Source organism: Trachurus trachurus, assembly GCF_905171665.1.
Source record: "Trachurus trachurus genome assembly, chromosome: 8".
Lineage (NCBI taxonomy): Eukaryota > Metazoa > Chordata > Actinopteri > Carangiformes > Carangidae > Trachurus > Trachurus trachurus.
In genome coordinates, this window is record NC_139905.1 from 6,666,032 (window position 1) to 6,684,194 (window position 18,163).

Below are 18,163 nucleotides of genomic sequence, written 5' to 3' on the forward strand. Positions count from 1 at the left end.
AGCAGGCCGACGCCTTCTTTGTTGGACGTACGCGGTGAGGCTATCAGATGGGGAAGGGAGGGCCAACCAGGTGGTTTCAGGGGGCAAAGTCATTCCTTACCATCAACTTATGGTCTTCAGTACGGGGTGCAAAGTGATTCCCATCCAACTTATCCTATTGCTCCTCCAAGGTCAGAGCTGAGTGATTTAATGGAACACTTGAAGCATCAGCAGGCCCAGCTTGACCAGCTCACCCAGACCATAGCTGCTTTGTGTGGGAGTTCTGTACCAGAGAGATTAAGTGGGGCAACGCCAGGGCAACAGATCAAGTCCAAAATGTGACCCTTATTGTTGGGAATTTAACATACTGAGTGAGTTCAAAACTGTGGAGAGTTGAGATAAAGTCCATGGAGATGGTGCTATTATGGTTGTCAACATGAATGTTAAAATCCCCAGTTAAGATTATGTTTGGGTGGTGGCACACAGATCAGCTAAAGTAGATGACAGGTCAGTGAGGAAGGTGGAAGGGGCCTTAAATACACAGTCACAATAATAGTAGGAACAGGACCATTTAGCTGCACAGCCAACAAAAGATGGGGAGTCTTCCACAGGAACAGGGGTTATCTTGAAACTCTCGCGATAAATGAGCACAAGGCCGCCCCCTTTCCCGGAAGTACGTGGTTGGGCAATGTAAACAAACACGGGAGGGAGAGACTGATTTAAATGAAAGAAATCAATAGGCTTCTGCCAGGTTTCAGTGAGACAATGTCAAGGTTTAAATCAGCAATATGATCAGAGAGGAGGTCAGTAAAGTCAGTTGTTGCTTCTTTACTTGGACGACATCATCATCTTCTCCTCATCTGTCAGCAAGCACTTGCAGCGACTGGACACCGTTCTGAAAGCAAGAAGGTCCTGGGTTCTAATCCCTCTAATCCTAATCCGCCCAGGTCCTTTCTGTGGAGTTTGCATGTGTCTGCGTGGGTTTCCCCCCACCACTAAAAACATGTCAGCTAATCCTCCAGTCAGCGTCCCTGACCAAAGGCACTGGCTCATAATCTGGAGTTGGTCCCCAGGCGCCGCACCGTGGCTGCCCACTGCTCCTCAGGGATGGGTTAAATGCAGAGAAAGAATTTCACTGTACTGTACAGCTACACAGCTGTATATGTGACAAAGTACCTTTAAAAAAACATACAAACACGCAACCACACCCGCTTCCGCCACAAATGCAAACTGGCACAGACCCACATTGTGTATTGCCGTCACATGACACCTGCACAAATGTTGATGGAAAGAGGTCTGCACAGCACGCTGACATGCTCCAGTGCTTTGCTAAAGCAGTCAACCCCAACACAGCAGGATACAGGATTTGCAAATCCTGAAACTGAAACGCCAAGCCACAGCCCGCATTAGACCCAGGTAGCACCATACACATGCAAACACGACATGGTTGGGAGCCAGCCATAATGACAGGCCAGAGACATGAGCCACGCTTGTACAACATGCAACTAGGAAAGGCTTTAAGGAGGAATAGGCGACATCTGAGGATACATCCAAGTCTCTTCGGAGACACTGACTTAGATGAAGATTCAGCAACCACAAGATCCACCACCACAGGTGGTGTCGCCTTTGAATGTGAGCAGTTCACCTGCATACTGCACCAGAAGTGGCCAGTAGTGAAATGTCCTGTCAGGTTCAAAGACTAGTTCATGGTCTCATGACTGAGTGCTTAAGTTTACATATATATATTTAAAAAAAAAGACAGAGAAGATGTGATAATCTGTCATAACAAATATTGTATTGACATGTTCGTAAAAAGAATGCTTCTAAAGAAATCAGGTTGTTCTGTTAAGAGTTAAACCTAAAAGAATGGAAAATAATTTGTTAATACTGAGTAAGAGCAATTCTTCAAGGAAATATGTGTTAATAGATTTTGGTATATTTGATATTGAGCACACTACATTTTTATGTTAATGGGGTTGATGCAACTAGGTGCATGAACACATCTCATTCTTGGAAAAGGGGGATGTGGTGTATCTGATCGAGCACTCGGTGCTCGACTGTGTTAGATTGTGGCATCCCAGGTGAGCAGTGATTGATTACTTCTGTATGTTGTTGTGAAGTTGAACGGCCACTAAAGAGCACACAAGTCACAGCCTCGCCTCCGTGTTTTTTTAGAATTTTCTTAGGCCTTCACTGAAGGCATAGAAGGCCCTAAAGGCCCCCCTCTGTTAGAGACCCTCCATACAAATCAATCCCAAAATGCGAGTGGAGTAGATGGCTTTTTTTTCAGGAGGTGTCAGGTTGTTTCATAGCCTTTGGTCTTTTCATTACTTCAACGTCCAACTAAAGTAAACACTCTGTAAACCTCATGAGAGTCTAATATGTCATCATCACTTGGCAACTTATCATATAAACTACTGTGTGGAAAGATGGCCCCCTGGAGACTCAAGTAAGATTTTTTGTAGTAACACTTGGCAGATGTTCAGATCAGGTGTTTGGATATGTGATTCCAGCTGTGACCACTGGGCGGCGACAGATCCTCAAAATGACAAACCTGACAATAAACTGTATTTTATTCTAATGTCTGGTAAAACTGCACAGAAAGGGATTTAATTTACTTTTTGATCAGTTTCTTATTGTTTATGCTACAGTTTGTGATTAGTACCGTATTTATACACTTTTATTCTCTACTATTTATTTTGTGTTGTATACCTGCTGCTATGACACAGTGATATCCAGGGCAGATCAATAAAGTATCTTAACCTTATTATCTTAAAGCAGAAGTAAGCGATATTTTTGTGTTAATATAAGTCTTAAATAATTATATCTTCCGACAGCAATCACTTACATAGAGTGTTTGGACCGAAACACGGGTCTCTCAGTCCCTCTGCTCTGCTCTGAGCCGAGGAGAAAACTTTTCTCGTATCCTACAAGTTTTATCCAATGAGGAGAGAGAACGGCATGAAGGGCTGTGTGTGCAGCCAAGGGATGCGCGTGAATGTGGTGACATAGGGACGAGGGCGGGGGCTGCTAACTCCATCGGCTGACAAGACGTTATGGTGCGTTCAAGGCAACCCGTTTTTCCGACCTGTTAAGTCGTACCAGTTCGATCTGGTACGAGTTCACGGGTCGGAAGTTACGAGTGGCCGTTATAGTGCACTTTCACAGGTAAAACAGGTCTGAAAAACACGAGTGGGTTGCCTGGAACGCTACAAAGTCTTAAGTCGCGACTTGAAGCTGTAATTTACGGTTTCAAAAGTCTGCATTAGCCAAAACGACCGGATCGCTTACTTCTGCTTTAACATGGGACCTATTTTTGCTTCACTTTGCTGCATCTCAAAGGAGGAGGTTGGAGATTATAGATCTGGGTTGGGAAGGATGTGGAGCTTTGGTTTGATATATCAAACTGCATTACAATGGCGTCTTCACACACAAAAACACCCACATTTTTTATTTTGTTTTTGTTTTTCTCACATCAGGTTCAATTGTCAGTATTTTGTGCAGTTATTGTTACTGTTTTGTTTCCCTTATAAGAGTTGTTTCACCTCATGATTTGGCAAAGTTTGAGGATTGGTCTAAACTTCTGTTGTGTCATAGCAAATACATTTGCATCACATTTGTTTGCATGTGTTTCAGTGCGTTGAGCACAGAGAGTCTGGGGGTCAGGGGGGCAACGCCCTTGCAAGTCCCCTACAGAAGCCGGCAGGAGGGCAAGTCCTCTCCGGAGGTAAGGCGGGAGGGTTACGTCACCTGTAGGACTGAAGACAAGAGGCTGGCAGACCGCCCACTGACAACCCAGAGTGGCAGGACAGTTAAGTTTGACATGTTGTTGTTGTGGTGGTGGTAAAATACGTCGGACAATCACTTGCTTCAATGCTGGCGCTGCTCTCTCCCTCTTCACTCTGTATCTGTAAGGAGTCTCCTACTCTTACCAAAATGTGGAAACAGCGCCCCCAAAAATCTCCTTGTGGCCAAAATTATATAACACCCGTAGTGATAAGAACTACCATAGAGAATGTATGGTAAAAGTTAAGAGAATTAAGCTCAGTCTACTATTCCCGGTCCCTAATCCCATGGTCGCTGGTTCAAATCCTGCCTGGGCAACCTCTCTCTTTCCCGGTTAAGCACCACACTTGATTCAACTTATAACATTTTCATACCTCTTTCAACTATTCAGCTATCGTCGGACAGTCTTTGATTTATCATGGTATAAAACGCAGTATGTTTCAGGTTATCTGTGGTTGAGTGGTTCGCTTGCTGGTTTGGCTATCATGAAGTCCAAGGTTTGCATATCATTCCTTTCCTTCCTCTCTTTGTCAATTTCTTCTGCTAATTTAGCATGGCTTCAGCAATGGCTTTCAGCATTCACATGCATTTTCCTTATGGAAATGATTTTTCTAGTTATCCTGCATGTTCTTCTTTCTTTCTTTCTTTCTTTCTTTCTTTCTTTCTTTCTTTCTTTCTTTCTTTACTTCTTTACTTCTTCTTCTTCTTCTTCTTATTGGGGGGCACAATAAGAATTTAAATGTAAAAACTTCCTACCAAACCAACCGTATGTGCTACAGTTTTGCAATTTTCACCAAAATGTAGCCCCAATACCTTGGAAACTTGAATATTTAAACTCAGTACAAATCATCAAGTCCATCACTCTGTTTTTTTTCAAAAACTGTAAAACATATTAAACCTATCTCTTCCCACAGTTTTTGCTCAATTGACACCAAACTTGGTACAGAGCATCTTCAGACCGTCCTCCACAAACCCACACAGGTTTTTGATTTATGGAAAAACATATACTTGCAAATTCTTGCTAAAAACATTTTCAATGGTCATTTAAAAAATGACACAATTTTGGAGTCATGGTAGATAATGTTTGGCAAATATCAGAATTTTATCTCAAAAACTGCATTTTTTTTTTTACAGCATTTTGAATTTCACTCTCATGCGAACAACTGGACTCAATGTAAGTGTGGCATTTTTAAATATCAGATTTTCTCTTATGAAGCAAAACACTTTAAGTTAAAAAGAAATCACCAACATTTCCATGCTGTCAAGATTCAATGTATGTATTATCAGATTTTTGTTTTGATAACATAATCTATGACATTTTGACCATTTTTGAAATCTGCCTTGACAACTGCTGCCTGGCTGGTGAGTCCCTGAGTCCATAAGGCCACACACCAGGTTTCAGTTCTTGCCAATTAGCTCAGTGAGTTAGAAGCTGATTTTAGGTGTTAGGGCAGCTAGGGCAGTCAATGCAACAATGGCATTCTTAAACATCAGTTTTTCACTTATTAAGCCAATAAATCATTGTTAAAAATAAATTACCAACATCTCCATACTGTCTAGATGCAATTTGTGTATTTTCAGATTTTTGTCTTAAAACTGAATTTTTGACAGCCGTTTGAAATCTGCCTTTACACACTAACAGCTGATGCCTTGCACACAGTTGACTTGACTGGCTTAGTCAATTTGAGAAGCTATATGTGACATTCCCACTTGCCAACTAGCTCAGTGAAATAGAGGCTGGTTGTTGGTGTTAAAGATTGTGAGTTCAAGCCTCAACTTGTGCAACGTTTCCAAATGACATTTCTGCCTATACTTTTCACAAAGGTCCAGTCCCATGCTAGATGTCCTCAACTGGAAACACAACACAATTGTCCTGATGGTGGTGCTACAGCAAGCCTCTAAATTTCAAAACTTGCAAATCTTACAATAACAAATCAACCACGTGTGCTACAGCTTTGGAGCTTTCACTTTCAAATTGCCTAATTTTGCCTAAAATTGCCCGGCCCTAACCATTGCTGCGCAGCAGCTATAATTTCCTCTGTTTTCCCGGAATAACAGGATCAATGTCTGGAGATATTCAGGAAAAAACGAAACCTTGTTTTACTGAGATAACGACACAATAATTAATATGAGATGTGGAGGTAATAAAAACAACAAACAGTCTAATTCAGTGAAGGAAACATTCAGTGTAGCAGAAAGATATTGATCAGTGCATCATAAATCTCATCGATCAATCACGGCTCCGACTCTAAGGCCGATGATTGAAGAAGACGTTAGGAAAGTTTCAGCTCGATCAGCGGTGCAGTGTTAGAGAGCCTGATGCTGCGAGGCCCTGGGCCGTCTCCATGGATACATCTCTAATTAATTATGTCATTAACAAAGTTTCGTTTTCCTACAGATGATCCCGTTACCTCTGGAACGAAAATGTATGGCTGTACGGCCACTCTGAGCTTCCGTACAAAGGCCTCACAAAGGCTTCCCATTACAAACATAAACCCTCCAGACTCCAGCTGGAACATTTGCATCAATAAATACAGTTGTGCACAACATTATAAGGCCGTTTACAGGTTTACAGTCTTTATGCATTTCCTTTGATATCAATGTAAATGTCCTCCGAGCATCTGCCTCACGTGGCAACACTTCATCTGTGTCATCAGATAAAAAATACATCCATCCCACTGAAAGAGAAGATGAAGTGGTTCATGAGTTCCTGAGGCTGCAGGGAGAGAGAAGGCACTTTGCTCCTGTGCTCTCAGACGAAACTACTTCTCAGGTTGTGGACATTTGCCCAGGTGGAGCTTGAGCACGCCCTGAGTGTGCAGCCGCAGCAGGAGGTCAAACTCGGCTGGCATGGCGTGGAATTTTGTTTTAGTCTGTCTGTTGTCATAGTAGTGGTTCGTCAGGGTGTGGTAGTCGTCAGGGTGACTGCTGAACGGCCAGAAGCCGTACAGGTGCACGTTCTTACAGACCTCCACTGCCAGACTGGCCATGATGATGCCGCTACTGAGCCGCACCGCCCTCAGGCCCTGCGAGCGCCAGAAAGTGGCCAGTTTCTGGAGGTAGTCGGGGTTGAAGAAGATCGGTCGGATGGGGCTTCTGAAGTCCTCGACGGTGTAGACCGCCCGCAGGGAGACGGGTGTGTTGTGGCCGTAGGAGAAGGCCGGAAGGAGCAGCAGGGAGTCGTGGTAGATTTGCAAACTCTCCGCAAATGGACGGCGACGCCCATTCAGAGCCCCGTACCTGAAAATAAAGAGAAAGTGTGAAGAAACGAAACCAGAGCTTGAGTTGTGCATGCATTTGTGCATTCATTTATCACTTCTAGGCTGGACTTCTTTAACTCTCTCCTGTCAGGATGTCCAAAAAACTCTCTAAAGAGACTCCAGCTGGTTCAAAACGCTGCAGCGAGGGTTTTGACAGGAGTTACGAGAGAGAGAGCACATCTCTCCCACTTATGCTTTAGTCCACTGGCTTATTGTAGGATTTAGAATAGACTTCAAAATCATGCAGGTCTGTTAGTGACTCCCAGTATCTCTAAAAACAGACTGGGAGGTAGAGCCTTCAGTTACCAGGCTCCTTTACTGTGGAACCAGCTCTCTCCATGGGTCAGAGAGGCAGACACTCTAACTACATTTAAGTCTAGACTTAAGACCTTCCTCTACGACAGGGCTTTTAGTTAGGGCTGGTTCAGGTAGCTCTGAACCATTTTATAGCTACGCTGCTATAGGCTTAGACTGCTGGGGGACACATCTGGTTACATGGAGCCCTCTCCTCTACTCTCCTCTCCTCTCCTCTCCTCTCCTCTCCCCTCCTCCTCCTTCCTCTCCTCTCAGCACATTTTGAACTGTCATTATCATTATCTGTTGCACTTTGTAGTTTGGCCTTGGTGTCTCGCACTCTCTCTGTGTTTCCATAGATCCACCATCTCCCCTTACCTCCCTTTCCCCTGCTGTTAAACCGGTCTGCCCTCCCTTCCCATGAACCAGTCTGCCATCCAGTCCTCCCATTAAGCTGACCAGCTCTCCCTGTCTTTCCTCCCACCAGAAGCTGCCTTCATCAGCTCTTATTAACATTTCTATGTTTTCCACATTGTGTCTTATAAACTGTTTTCTTGTCTGTATACAACATCTATGTCACGTCTGCCCGTCCTGGGTGAGGGATCCCTCCTCTGTTGCTCACCCTGAGGTTTCTCCAATTTTTCCCTGATAAAATTGTTTTTTTATGGAGTTTTTCCTCAGTCGATGTGAGGGTCTAAGGGCAGAGGATTTTGTTATGATGCCATGTAAAGCCCTTTGAGACAAACTGTTTGTAAAAACGGGCTATACAAATTGCCTTGCCAGAGGAGCAGGATGAGGTGAGGTACGAGAAGCCACACTTAGCCGAGCTTGATTTAAAACTTTAAATATATGGTTATGTCTGAAGTTGTTGAAAAGATTTGATGCGGTGAAAGTTAATAAAAATATTTATATATTACATTTTTATTACACTTTTATGAAAGGGTCCATTTTCTTTAAGGGGCCTCGAGGGTAAAGATCAAACTAATATGACATTTTGGACCTCACGGGCCTCCATAGTTGAGTCCATCATGTTGCTGACTCACTTCTCTACGAGGATGCTTGGGTTTGCTGTGACCAGGTTGGTTTTCCCGCCCACGTGTTCACTGTAGCCGTTCTCCAGAGGAGGGAGGTTACACCTGAACAGAGAACATACAGAGGTCAACAGGTGGAGAAGAAGAGTTCACTTTGTTTTCATTAACAACCTTCATCACTTCATCCACCTTCATCCACGTTCTTTACCTGATCACAAAGTCAGCTGAGTCGATCATCTTCCCACAGCTGCTGTTTCCCAGGATCCCTCCGTTCCCGACGACAGCACATGTGTCCAACGTCTTATTAACGAAAGGATGCTCCTGCAATGGGATAAAAAAAAACATTTTAGAAGACAAACAACAGCATTAGTGCGTCAAAGACAAAAGAGCCATAATGGAGGGAAGTGAATGAGCGGAGATGCTTCCTCTCTCTCTCTCTCTCTGAGGGAAATCCCCCACAGAGCCCACATGTTTTCACATGAGTGTGTCTATTCATTCATTTTGCTCATGTTCAAGTTTCTTCCTCTCTCTGGACTCTCTGGATTTTCTTTTCCTCTATTGAGACCAAACAGCTTTTAAAATTACCAATGGACTATTGGCAAATAAAGACAATGAATCATGATTGTGTTTTGTGTGGTTTTTGAGGTCCGTGGTTTATAGTTTCTACATTCTCACATTTATTCTCGACAGGGAGTGGCCAGAATCCAAATGAAATTCCCACCACGCTGGACAATTAAGTTGTATTTTATTGTTATTATGGTTATTGGATAATCAGCAGCTGTGGTCTGTGGATTCAGGCATGTCAACAAAGCATTTTAAATAAGATGAGCCTGCCAAGCCTGTTATGACATCTGTGGTCTAGAGAGGAATGAGTGCAGCCTCCTCAGTCTCTCAGTTCAGCTCGAACAGTTTGTTCTCAGTTCCGATACAGTTTCATTTTATTTTGGTGGAGAAACTGCAGGTACTTGTGCAAAAACTTAAACCATCTCCATATAAAATCTGATTAAATCTAACTTACTCATGTTGTTAGGATGCACAAAAGTCGCATCTTTAAACCCCTTGATGTCAGTTATCATCAGTCAGTGAGTCAATAAATGCAGAAACTCTGTGGTGACTCTTGTGACAAAGTGTGAGGGTGTGTGATTATCATTTCCTGAATATGGCACTGAATACTCCCAGAATAAAACTTCCACTTCCTCTTCTGCAGATCATTGTTGGGTAGAGTTGGGTGAGATCTGGCAACCCCACACCTGGGCGATGTGTTAACAAGCGAAAAAAACAACAACCACAAAGAACAAAGAGACAAAACCTAGAAACAAGAAAACTGACGTCAGTGCTGACGAGGAGCTGACGTTGTTACTTCACACCTCCGACCCGAACCGTCAGCGATCGGTGAGTGTGAAGTGTGAAGACAGTGAAGGAATTAATTCATTTATAGTCGAGCTGAATCTGCACCAAACTCCTCCAACTCTCATTAATTCCAGGTGTACTTGAACGCACCATGGGCTGCCTGTTCTCTCTGCACAGCTATGGACTTTACGTCATCTCTAATCTTATCTCTCATGAGGCCTGTGGACGCTCACACACATCCTGAGTCCAGTGAAGCCAGTTTCACTCTTTAAAGCCCTCTGAACTAAATAACCTACATTATTCTTTGTCAGTGGATGGAAAATTATCTAAATCTAGGTATTTAATGAGCTGTAATGCTAAATTGAGCTTCCAGATTGAAGAATAGAAGCAATTTCCATCCACTGTGCATCAAAGACACGAGAGTCTAATGAAAGTTTGCGCAATGGAAAAGATAACAGCCTTTTTTCTAATCTGCTGTAGGCCTACTTACTTCCTTTGGTTTAGCAGTGTGATACTGAGCTATATCAAAGATCTATACACCCTTTTATTTTTTTATTTTACCTCTGTGAGTGGATATAAGTAGTTTCTGCTGTTTCATTTTGTATTTAAAAAAAAAAAAAAAAACACAGATGAAAATATCTAAATTTGAAGCGGAGGCTATACGTGTGTAAAAGTGGATTAAGTTCACATTATATTGCACAGTTTAATAGAAGAGGGGGTATAGCTCAGTGGTAGAGCATTTGACTGCAGATCAAGAGGTCCCCAGTTCAAATCTGGGTGCCCCCTGAATCAATGTTTTCATAATTTAAATTCATTATATGTTAGACTGTGATTAAAAAAGCCATCAGATGTTACTAATAATGGTCCTACTATAGGATGATAAAGAAAAGAAAAATAACATACCTTCACAAAGGTGCTGAAGATCTCCGGCGTCACCTGGAGACTCCTCTTCTTCTCGCCGTCGTACACCAGCTTGGTTCCCACATGTGTGTTGGCCTGGGAGATGATGCCCTGCTCGTAGCCGCGGCACTTTGTGTTCAGCTGAGACCTGAGGAAGAAACACACAGGGCTACAGTTATTGATAATAATTTACACTTAGTCAAGAAACTTTTATTTCAGTTTGTCTGGTTTAAGGAGTCCAGGTTCAGATTTATGTTATTTGTTATTTATTTGTTCTTTTAAATAGATTTAGTTTGCAGTTTAGTGAACATTTACACAGATTAAAAGGCAAAAAAAAGTAAAAAGGACTCGTCAAAATAAAGTTAAATAAGTATTAAATACCAAAAAAAAAAAAAAAAACACACTGAGTTGTGACGTAAATTCAATCTTTTATGCTCAAAACAATATTTAAAGACAAGTACTCCACTACATTTCTTTTTACTTTTAGTTTGAAGCAGAGCTTTTATTAAGTCAGGGGGGATTCACTTTATTTTATTTTGAAAATCTGATATCTGTGTTGACCGCACAGTCTCCATTGTGTCTGAACCTGCCAGTGTCCAAATTCAGTTTTTTTTTGTTTTTTTTACATGTTCCACTATTTCTCTGTTGTTCAGATTCTGTTCCTGTTAAAAAGAAAATATGACAAAAAAAATACTGAAGTATCTTTATACTCAGCTGAAGTAGAAAGGACTCTGTGATTCTGACATACATGTCACGTTCAGATCATTTACGCTTAAGTTCTTCTGCTTTAAAAAAACAAAAACATTTTCTATTTCTACTTCTCCTTCCACATTGGTGTTTGTTCTTCTTTTTTTATCAACATGACATCTCATCTTTTCTTCTCTGAAACTCTCTGAGACTGAAACTCTCGGAGCAGATACTTTATTCATTCCTGTTAACTCAGTTACTGTGATGACGACAACAACAAAAACAGGCTCTGGAGCAGCTGCTGTTTGCTCTGAAAGGTCTTCAAAACCAAAACCACCAACAGCAGCCTTTAATGTTTCAGGTTGATGTTATGGCCTGAAGCTTTCCTCTGAGAAAATGTGATGAATCTGCCGTTACAGGTTGAATGAGTTCCTCATGAGCTCCTTCTCACACTGTTGTTGTGTTGTTGATTCTACCAGTAGTACATGTGTTTAATACCATTCATTTGGCATGTTTATATACTGTATTACCACAATGAAAGTCCTCTGGATACATGAGGATATAACTTTATATCATACAGTAAAATGTGCATACTGTAGTTATGTAGATTTCTTACATTGTAACCAAAGTGGTAAATCATTTAGATTTTATGGTATTTGATTTGATTTGTCTTTTGAAGATAATAGGTAGTACCATAGTTCACTGCAGATTGCTTATTTTTGACTGAAGTTTTCTCATTGGTTAATGTGACATATAGATGTTTTTTTTTGTTTGTTTGTTAATTGATTGAAGCTATGGAGCTGAGAGATCATAGTACTTTTGACCGTGTTTGCATGGGATTATTGTTTTTGTCAATTGAAAAGAAGAAGAAAGAAACGTTTTTTAGTAAACTTTTTCAACGAAGAACACGGACTGTTGGGTTTTATTATTATTAAGCTATAGACAGCCGAAGCGGAAGCAGGAAGTAACGGCGTCATGGGTCCTTAATTCGGAAAAAGTCTTCATGCAAGTGAACGGGAGTCAAAATTTTATTTCGTGATCCGATTGAATTGTGCCATGAGAAAAAAATAATGACCTCTACCTGTTTAAAACAGTTTCATGCCGAGAAATCAGCAGTTTATCGTAAAACGGCAACAGAAGAATGTAGACTACTACTGTAAACAGGTAGAGGTTTATATTTTTTTCTCATGGCACAATTCATTCGGATCACAAAATAAAACTTTGACTCCCGTTCACTTAAAAATTAAGGCTCCATGGTGACGTTACTTCCTGCTTCCACTTTGGCACTCTATAGTGGGCGTTTGCAGGAAATGGACGGAGCCACACTAACAATGAAAACAAACACAGCACACTTTCTGTTCAACAACACAGCCCTAATACAACTTTATAGGATATTTTCCTGGCCTTAAATGTCAACTTGTTTATTTCTATGTTATATGTCTGCACCTTAAAGTCTTAAAATAATTTTCCTATGTTATAAGATGCAACCATATATATTAAACATTACATATATACTCTAATTAATGTATGCAAGTTTATATTAAAAAAATGAAATATTGTATGAGGACAACATGAAACTGGTCTCAGACTTTTGAACTAACTGTTTATACTGTATTATCAACAGAAACTGACAGGCAGCTTTGAGATTTATATTTGTGTTATAGATGTTTACAACATAAGCAAACAGACCTAAACATAAACATAAAAATACATATTTATATGGTCCAGATATATATATACTGTATATATACATAAATGGAGATTTTTTTGTCCTTCTCGCCGTCTCTCTTTCTCTTTATCTCTCTCAACCTCCCTCAACGACTCATCTCTTATCTGCTGTCTGTCACCCTCCCTCCCTCTGTTTTAACTTATAGCCTGTATAGAGATATATGTGCATACTGTATATTATGTGATAATACACTACAATTACATTTGATGTTGTTTTACCTGAATTTCTGGTAGTTCTCCTCCTGCCTCCTCCAGGCTTGTGAGTAACGATCTTTTGCAGATTTGATGATCTCCCTGTGACACACACAAACACATACACACACACGCATGTAAATGGGCTGCAAGGTGTGTGTGACCTGCAGTAGGCTAAGTGATGTGACCTGAGGGGAAGTGTCTGCCGTCTCTGCTCTCACCTGTTTTTCTGCTCGTCAGGCGTCTGAGGAGGGCTCTTCTTCTGAGGAGCGACTTGCTGAAGTTCAACATTACTGTGAAACAAAAAACAACAGAAGCAAAGACACATGAGTTAAATGCAGGAGAAAACAACTGATCATTTAAGTGACTCTGACAAACCGAGGCTCGGGGGAGAAGGAAAAAAAACTTTCATGTTAACACATTGTTTGAGTCTTTTAACACAGAAACAGTCCTGAACTGAGGAGTTTACCCAAAGAAAAGAAAAAATAGGGGGGCACACCAACAGATCCATGTTGAGCACAGACAGTCAGTCTACGGCACAGACTAGCGTACAATAATATAACGATACGTGAGCATAATACAGATAAATAACAACAGTAGTCACACAACAAACCACCAAGCAGGTAATAAGATAAGATAAGATAAGATAACAGCATAATTGTCCTTATTACACTGCTTTTATTATTATTTAGCCTTTTTCTTGATTTAATCTTTGATGTGGTTTTACTGTAATTGTGCGTTTTGCTTATTTCTCTCCTCTTTGCACCGTTACAACATAATCAAATTACTATTTACTGTCTACAATAATGTTGATAATATAAACAGTCAGACGTGTCATATGTGAACAACAGGTATATTGTCTTGATAAACTTGCATTAATCATTTAAATGTATATGGTTAACACGTCACATTTTTATATTGCCATTATTATTATTATTGTCATTATGGAGGTTGACTGGGGTTGTTAAGTGCGACTGTGCTTTTAAAAGTCAATAGTGTTATCACTCTGCTGCGAGTCTACCAGCTTCATTCACCATAAATGAACAACCATTGTATAAACTCACAGACTGAGACCTTTGCTACTTTGGCTGCCTGCAGACTTCACTTTTTATGTATTTGCATAATGTTCCTCACACAGTTTTAGCTTCTCCACCGCTTCCTGTTTCAGGTTTTTTCGAACGATGCCAAGATTAAATGTATATGTGTCAAGATTAAGATATGTGTGAGATCATGATAATGTGTCTGATTCCTGTCTGTCTGTGTGTGTGTGTGTGTGTGTGTGTGTGTGTGTGCACCCGTAGGACGACAACAACCAGCTTCACTTCAGGAGAATCCTTTAGCTTCCTGTGTGTGTGGTTTTTGTTTTGTTTAGTTTTCTTGGAAACATGTCTCACTTTCAATGACTCTGTGAATTTCATAATAAAGATGTTCGGCTCCAGCTGTTTTTGTTCAGAAAGAGGAAGTCAACCATCCACCCCCCCCCCCCCCCCCCCCCCCTCCTTCCCTCAGATTTCGTGTCTTGTCTTGTCAAACACATGTGGCCACAGAAAAGAGACAGAACAGGAAAGATCGGCCTCTGTTTCTGAAGACTTCACACACACACACACACGCACACACACACACACCTGTAAACCTCAGCAGAAGATGATGACACAAGTGGAAACCTCGACACACACACAAAACACAAACTCTGTGTTTCCCCCTCTGTAGAAGCATCACTTGGTTATCTGAGCATCTTCCACCGACACCGACTCTAATCACACCTCCTCCGACCGCTACTTATAATACAGTATGTGGTAGTGCATGTGTGTGTGTGTGTGTGTGTACTTGAGTGTACCAGTTTGAGTTTTAAACCATCAGAGTGAGGACATTTTGGCAAAGTGAGGACATTTTGGCCGGTTCTCACACTTTCTCAGACCCCTTCCAAGGCTTTGTTTGAGGGTTAAGCCTTTATAATAACTAGGTTATTATAACGGGCACATAATATGCACAGCTCCAGTACTTCCTGAACTTAATGCTGCTCCTTTATTTCCTGTCTTACATTATTGGACAAACTGATTAATCCAGGTGTGTCTGAGTAGTCACAATGGTCAGACACACCTGGATTAAAGCAGAAGTAAGCGATCCGGTGGTTTTGGCTAACTTCTTGTCAGCCGATGGAGTTAGCAGTCCCCGCCCTCGTCCCTACGTCACCACATTCACGCGCATCCCTTGGCTTCACACACAGAGAGGACCGCCCCTTTATGCCGTTCTCTCTCCTCAATGGATAAAGGTTGTAGGATACAAGGACAGTTTTCTCCTCGGCTCAGAGTAGAGCAGAGTGACTGACAGACCTGTGTTTCAGACCAAACACTCTATGTAAGTGATTGCTGTCGGAAGATACAACTATTTAAGACTTATATTAACACAAATATTCCGCTTACTTCTGCTTTAATCAGTTTGTCCAATAATGTAAGACAGAAAATAAAGGAGCAGCATTACGCTGTGCATTGAGCCCATTAGGTTTAAGGTTAAGAGTAATGGTTAAGGTTAGGCATTTGTTTTGGATGGTGAACACATTATGTCAATGAGTGTCCTCACAAAGATAGCCATACAAACATGTGTGTGCGTGTGTATATGTGTGTGTATGTGTGTTGTAGTTCCACACTTACTTGTCACTGATCACGAACCAAATGAGGCTGGTCAGCAGGCTCACCAAGAAGAGAAGTGTCATCATCAGGGAGAAGAGCTGTCCCCTCATCCCTCACTCCTCCTGCTGACTTCTGACTTCGTCCTCCTCGCTGTCTCTCTCTCTCTCTCTCTCTTTATCTCTCACCTCAACAACTCTTATCTGCTGTCTGTCACCCTCCTTGTCTCTGTTTTAACTTTCCCTCCTCCCTCCCTCCCTCCCTCCCTCCCTCCCTCCCTCCCTCCTCGGCTCGTTTCCCCTCCTGGCTCTAACTGACACTCTCTCTCTCTCTCTCTCTCTCTCTCTCTGTCCTTCTCTGTTTCTTTCTGTCTCTGAGGAGTGTTAATCTTCAGCCTCTTGTGTCTTTTCTTCTTTCACCCTCCTTCCTGTCTCTGTCTCTGTGTGTGTGTGTCTGTCTGCTTTGACTCAGAGTTTCTTCTTCTTCTTCTTCTTCTTCTCCTTCTCCTCCTCTGGGTGAGCTGAGAGCAGAAAGCAGAAAGCACGCCTCCTCCTCTCACTTTATCAGCTCCCCCCTTTTTCTTTTTCTTTTTTTTAATGCCTCTTGTTCAGACAGGTCCTCCTCCTCCTTCCTCTGCTCCTCTCTTGACTTTACTTGTCCTCTCTTCGTGCTCTCCGCGTTCAGATCAGCTGAGACGTGAACCGACCCGCCGCCGCTCCACATCCTACTTTAATCCTCGTCATGTCGTCCACTCCTCTTTCTTTCTTTTCTCTTTTTCTTTTTCCTCCTCATGCGCTCACTCACACACGGCCAAAACTCACAGTCCTACTTTCCCCCTACGTTGCCGTTATAGTAGAGCTGCAGCTCCTTTCTTGCTCTCCACCCCCACTGCCTCAGCATTGCCTCTCTCTCTCTCTCTCTGCTTTCCCTGCCCTCCCCCAGCTATCCTCCGCCCACACCCCCTTTAAGCCCCTCTCCCCCTTTGCACAAAAAGGAGGCAGTAACTTGAGTGGCCAGTGCTGAATTAGCCCACAGTTTGCCTCTTGACTAGTGTGTGTATGTGTGAGTGAGAGAGAGAGAGAGTGTGTGTGTGTCTGTCAGGAAACATGTTAACAACCAGCAAAAGGGGAGGGGACGCATGAGGGGCAGAGGTTTCCCATCCAATCAGAGACACTGTTAATACCCCCAAAGGTCTTACCTACCCTACACACACACTTCTTTTATAGCAGTGTCAAACTTTTCCAGCTGTATGAGACCTGAATGAGAAATTAGTGTTTTATCAGTTTCAGAGCTGGGAGCCAAGAGAAGGGGGCAGGGGGGTGGGGGGGTTACCAACTTGGCAGCGCTGCAGACCAGCGGAACAGAGGGAAACTAAATAAACAGATAAGTAAAAAAAAAAAAAAAAAAAAAAAAAAAGAAGATGGAAATGAGAGCAATAGAAAAGTCAAATGAAGCCAGAGAGAAAAAGAAAAGAGACAACAGATAGAAAGCAGCAGGAGGAGGGAGGGAGCCATTACTCATGTGCTGCCAGCTGTGCAGTGGCAGGAGAATAAAAAGTCCAGCGAGGTAAAGGGAATTATGGGAAATATGTCCAGCATATGGGATGCATTTTGACAATAAACACCCACACAGACGACGGGAGGGCCACGCCCAGTTCTCCTGCATTTATCCCTCCTGATTCTTAGATCTCAGTGGAAAAAGAGGGAAAAAAAAAAAAGAGACTCCACGCTGAGCTCCTCGTAATAAAGTAAATAATGCCTGGTAACAACATGCTGAGTAAGCCGAGCTGTGCCACAGCAACCCCGCCACCCCACACACACACAGAAAACCCAAAACAAAAGAGCTCTTGGAAAGTGTTTTTTTTTTTTTTTTTTAATCTTGGCAGACTGATGGAAGTTTTTGCAAAATAAAATAGTTTGGGCTGTTTGAAGCTGCTTCACTGAGACCAGACCAGACGAGGAGGAATGAAATGATCAATAAAGAGGATTTGTGCAGCCAATAAAGACAGACGATCAGAGACACAGGGCTGTTAGAGGAAAGTAAAAACTGCACTTAACCTGCTTTTTACCCCCCAAACACACACACACACACACACACAGTCATGTCTTTAGACACTAATGACTCCAGGGAGCAGCTGCACCTTATGGGTAATTTGTATGTTTGTGTCATTTGTCGTAGGCTATATGCAAAAAGTGCAAATAAATGACTGCACCATCTGGGCCCTGCATTTCATTTCTGACCTCAAGGAGAATGACTATAAATCGAGGGCTTGGGAGTCAGACGGGCGTAAGTGGCATTTTGGGCGAATATGAGTTCTATATATCAAAAC

General features: G+C 42.1%; 1 protein-coding gene across 1 annotated transcript; it reads right to left on the reverse strand.

Annotated features, from left to right (window-relative positions):
- Window positions 1–5,345: 5,345 nt before the first annotated feature.
- LOC310990125 (alpha-2,8-sialyltransferase 8F-like) lies at window positions 5,346–16,086 on the reverse strand. Its single transcript, XM_083977387.1, has 7 exons — window positions 15,859–16,086; window positions 13,429–13,500; window positions 13,235–13,309; window positions 10,604–10,748; window positions 8,559–8,671; window positions 8,363–8,455; window positions 5,346–7,005 (listed from the first exon to the last, which is right to left on the reverse strand). Exons 1-7 carry the CDS (start codon window positions 15,945–15,947, stop codon window positions 6,528–6,530), a joined length of 1,065 nt encoding a protein of 354 aa, XP_083833513.1. The 5' UTR covers window positions 15,948–16,086; the 3' UTR covers window positions 5,346–6,527.
- Between the last annotated feature and the right edge of the window lie 2,077 nt (window positions 16,087–18,163).

Coding starts and splice junctions, on each gene's coding strand:
- LOC310990125 (XM_083977387.1), bottom strand. CDS start 15,947: ATGAGGGGACAGCTCTTCTCCCTGATGATGACACTTCTCTTCTTGGTG. Junction 13,501..15,858: donor TGGTTCGTGATCAGTGACAA/GTAAGTGTGGAA, acceptor TTTGTTTCACAG/TAATGTTGAACTTCAGCAAG. Junction 8,672..10,603: donor TCTTCAGCACCTTTGTGAAG/GTATGTTATTTT, acceptor ATCCCATTGCAG/GAGCATCCTTTCGTTAATAA.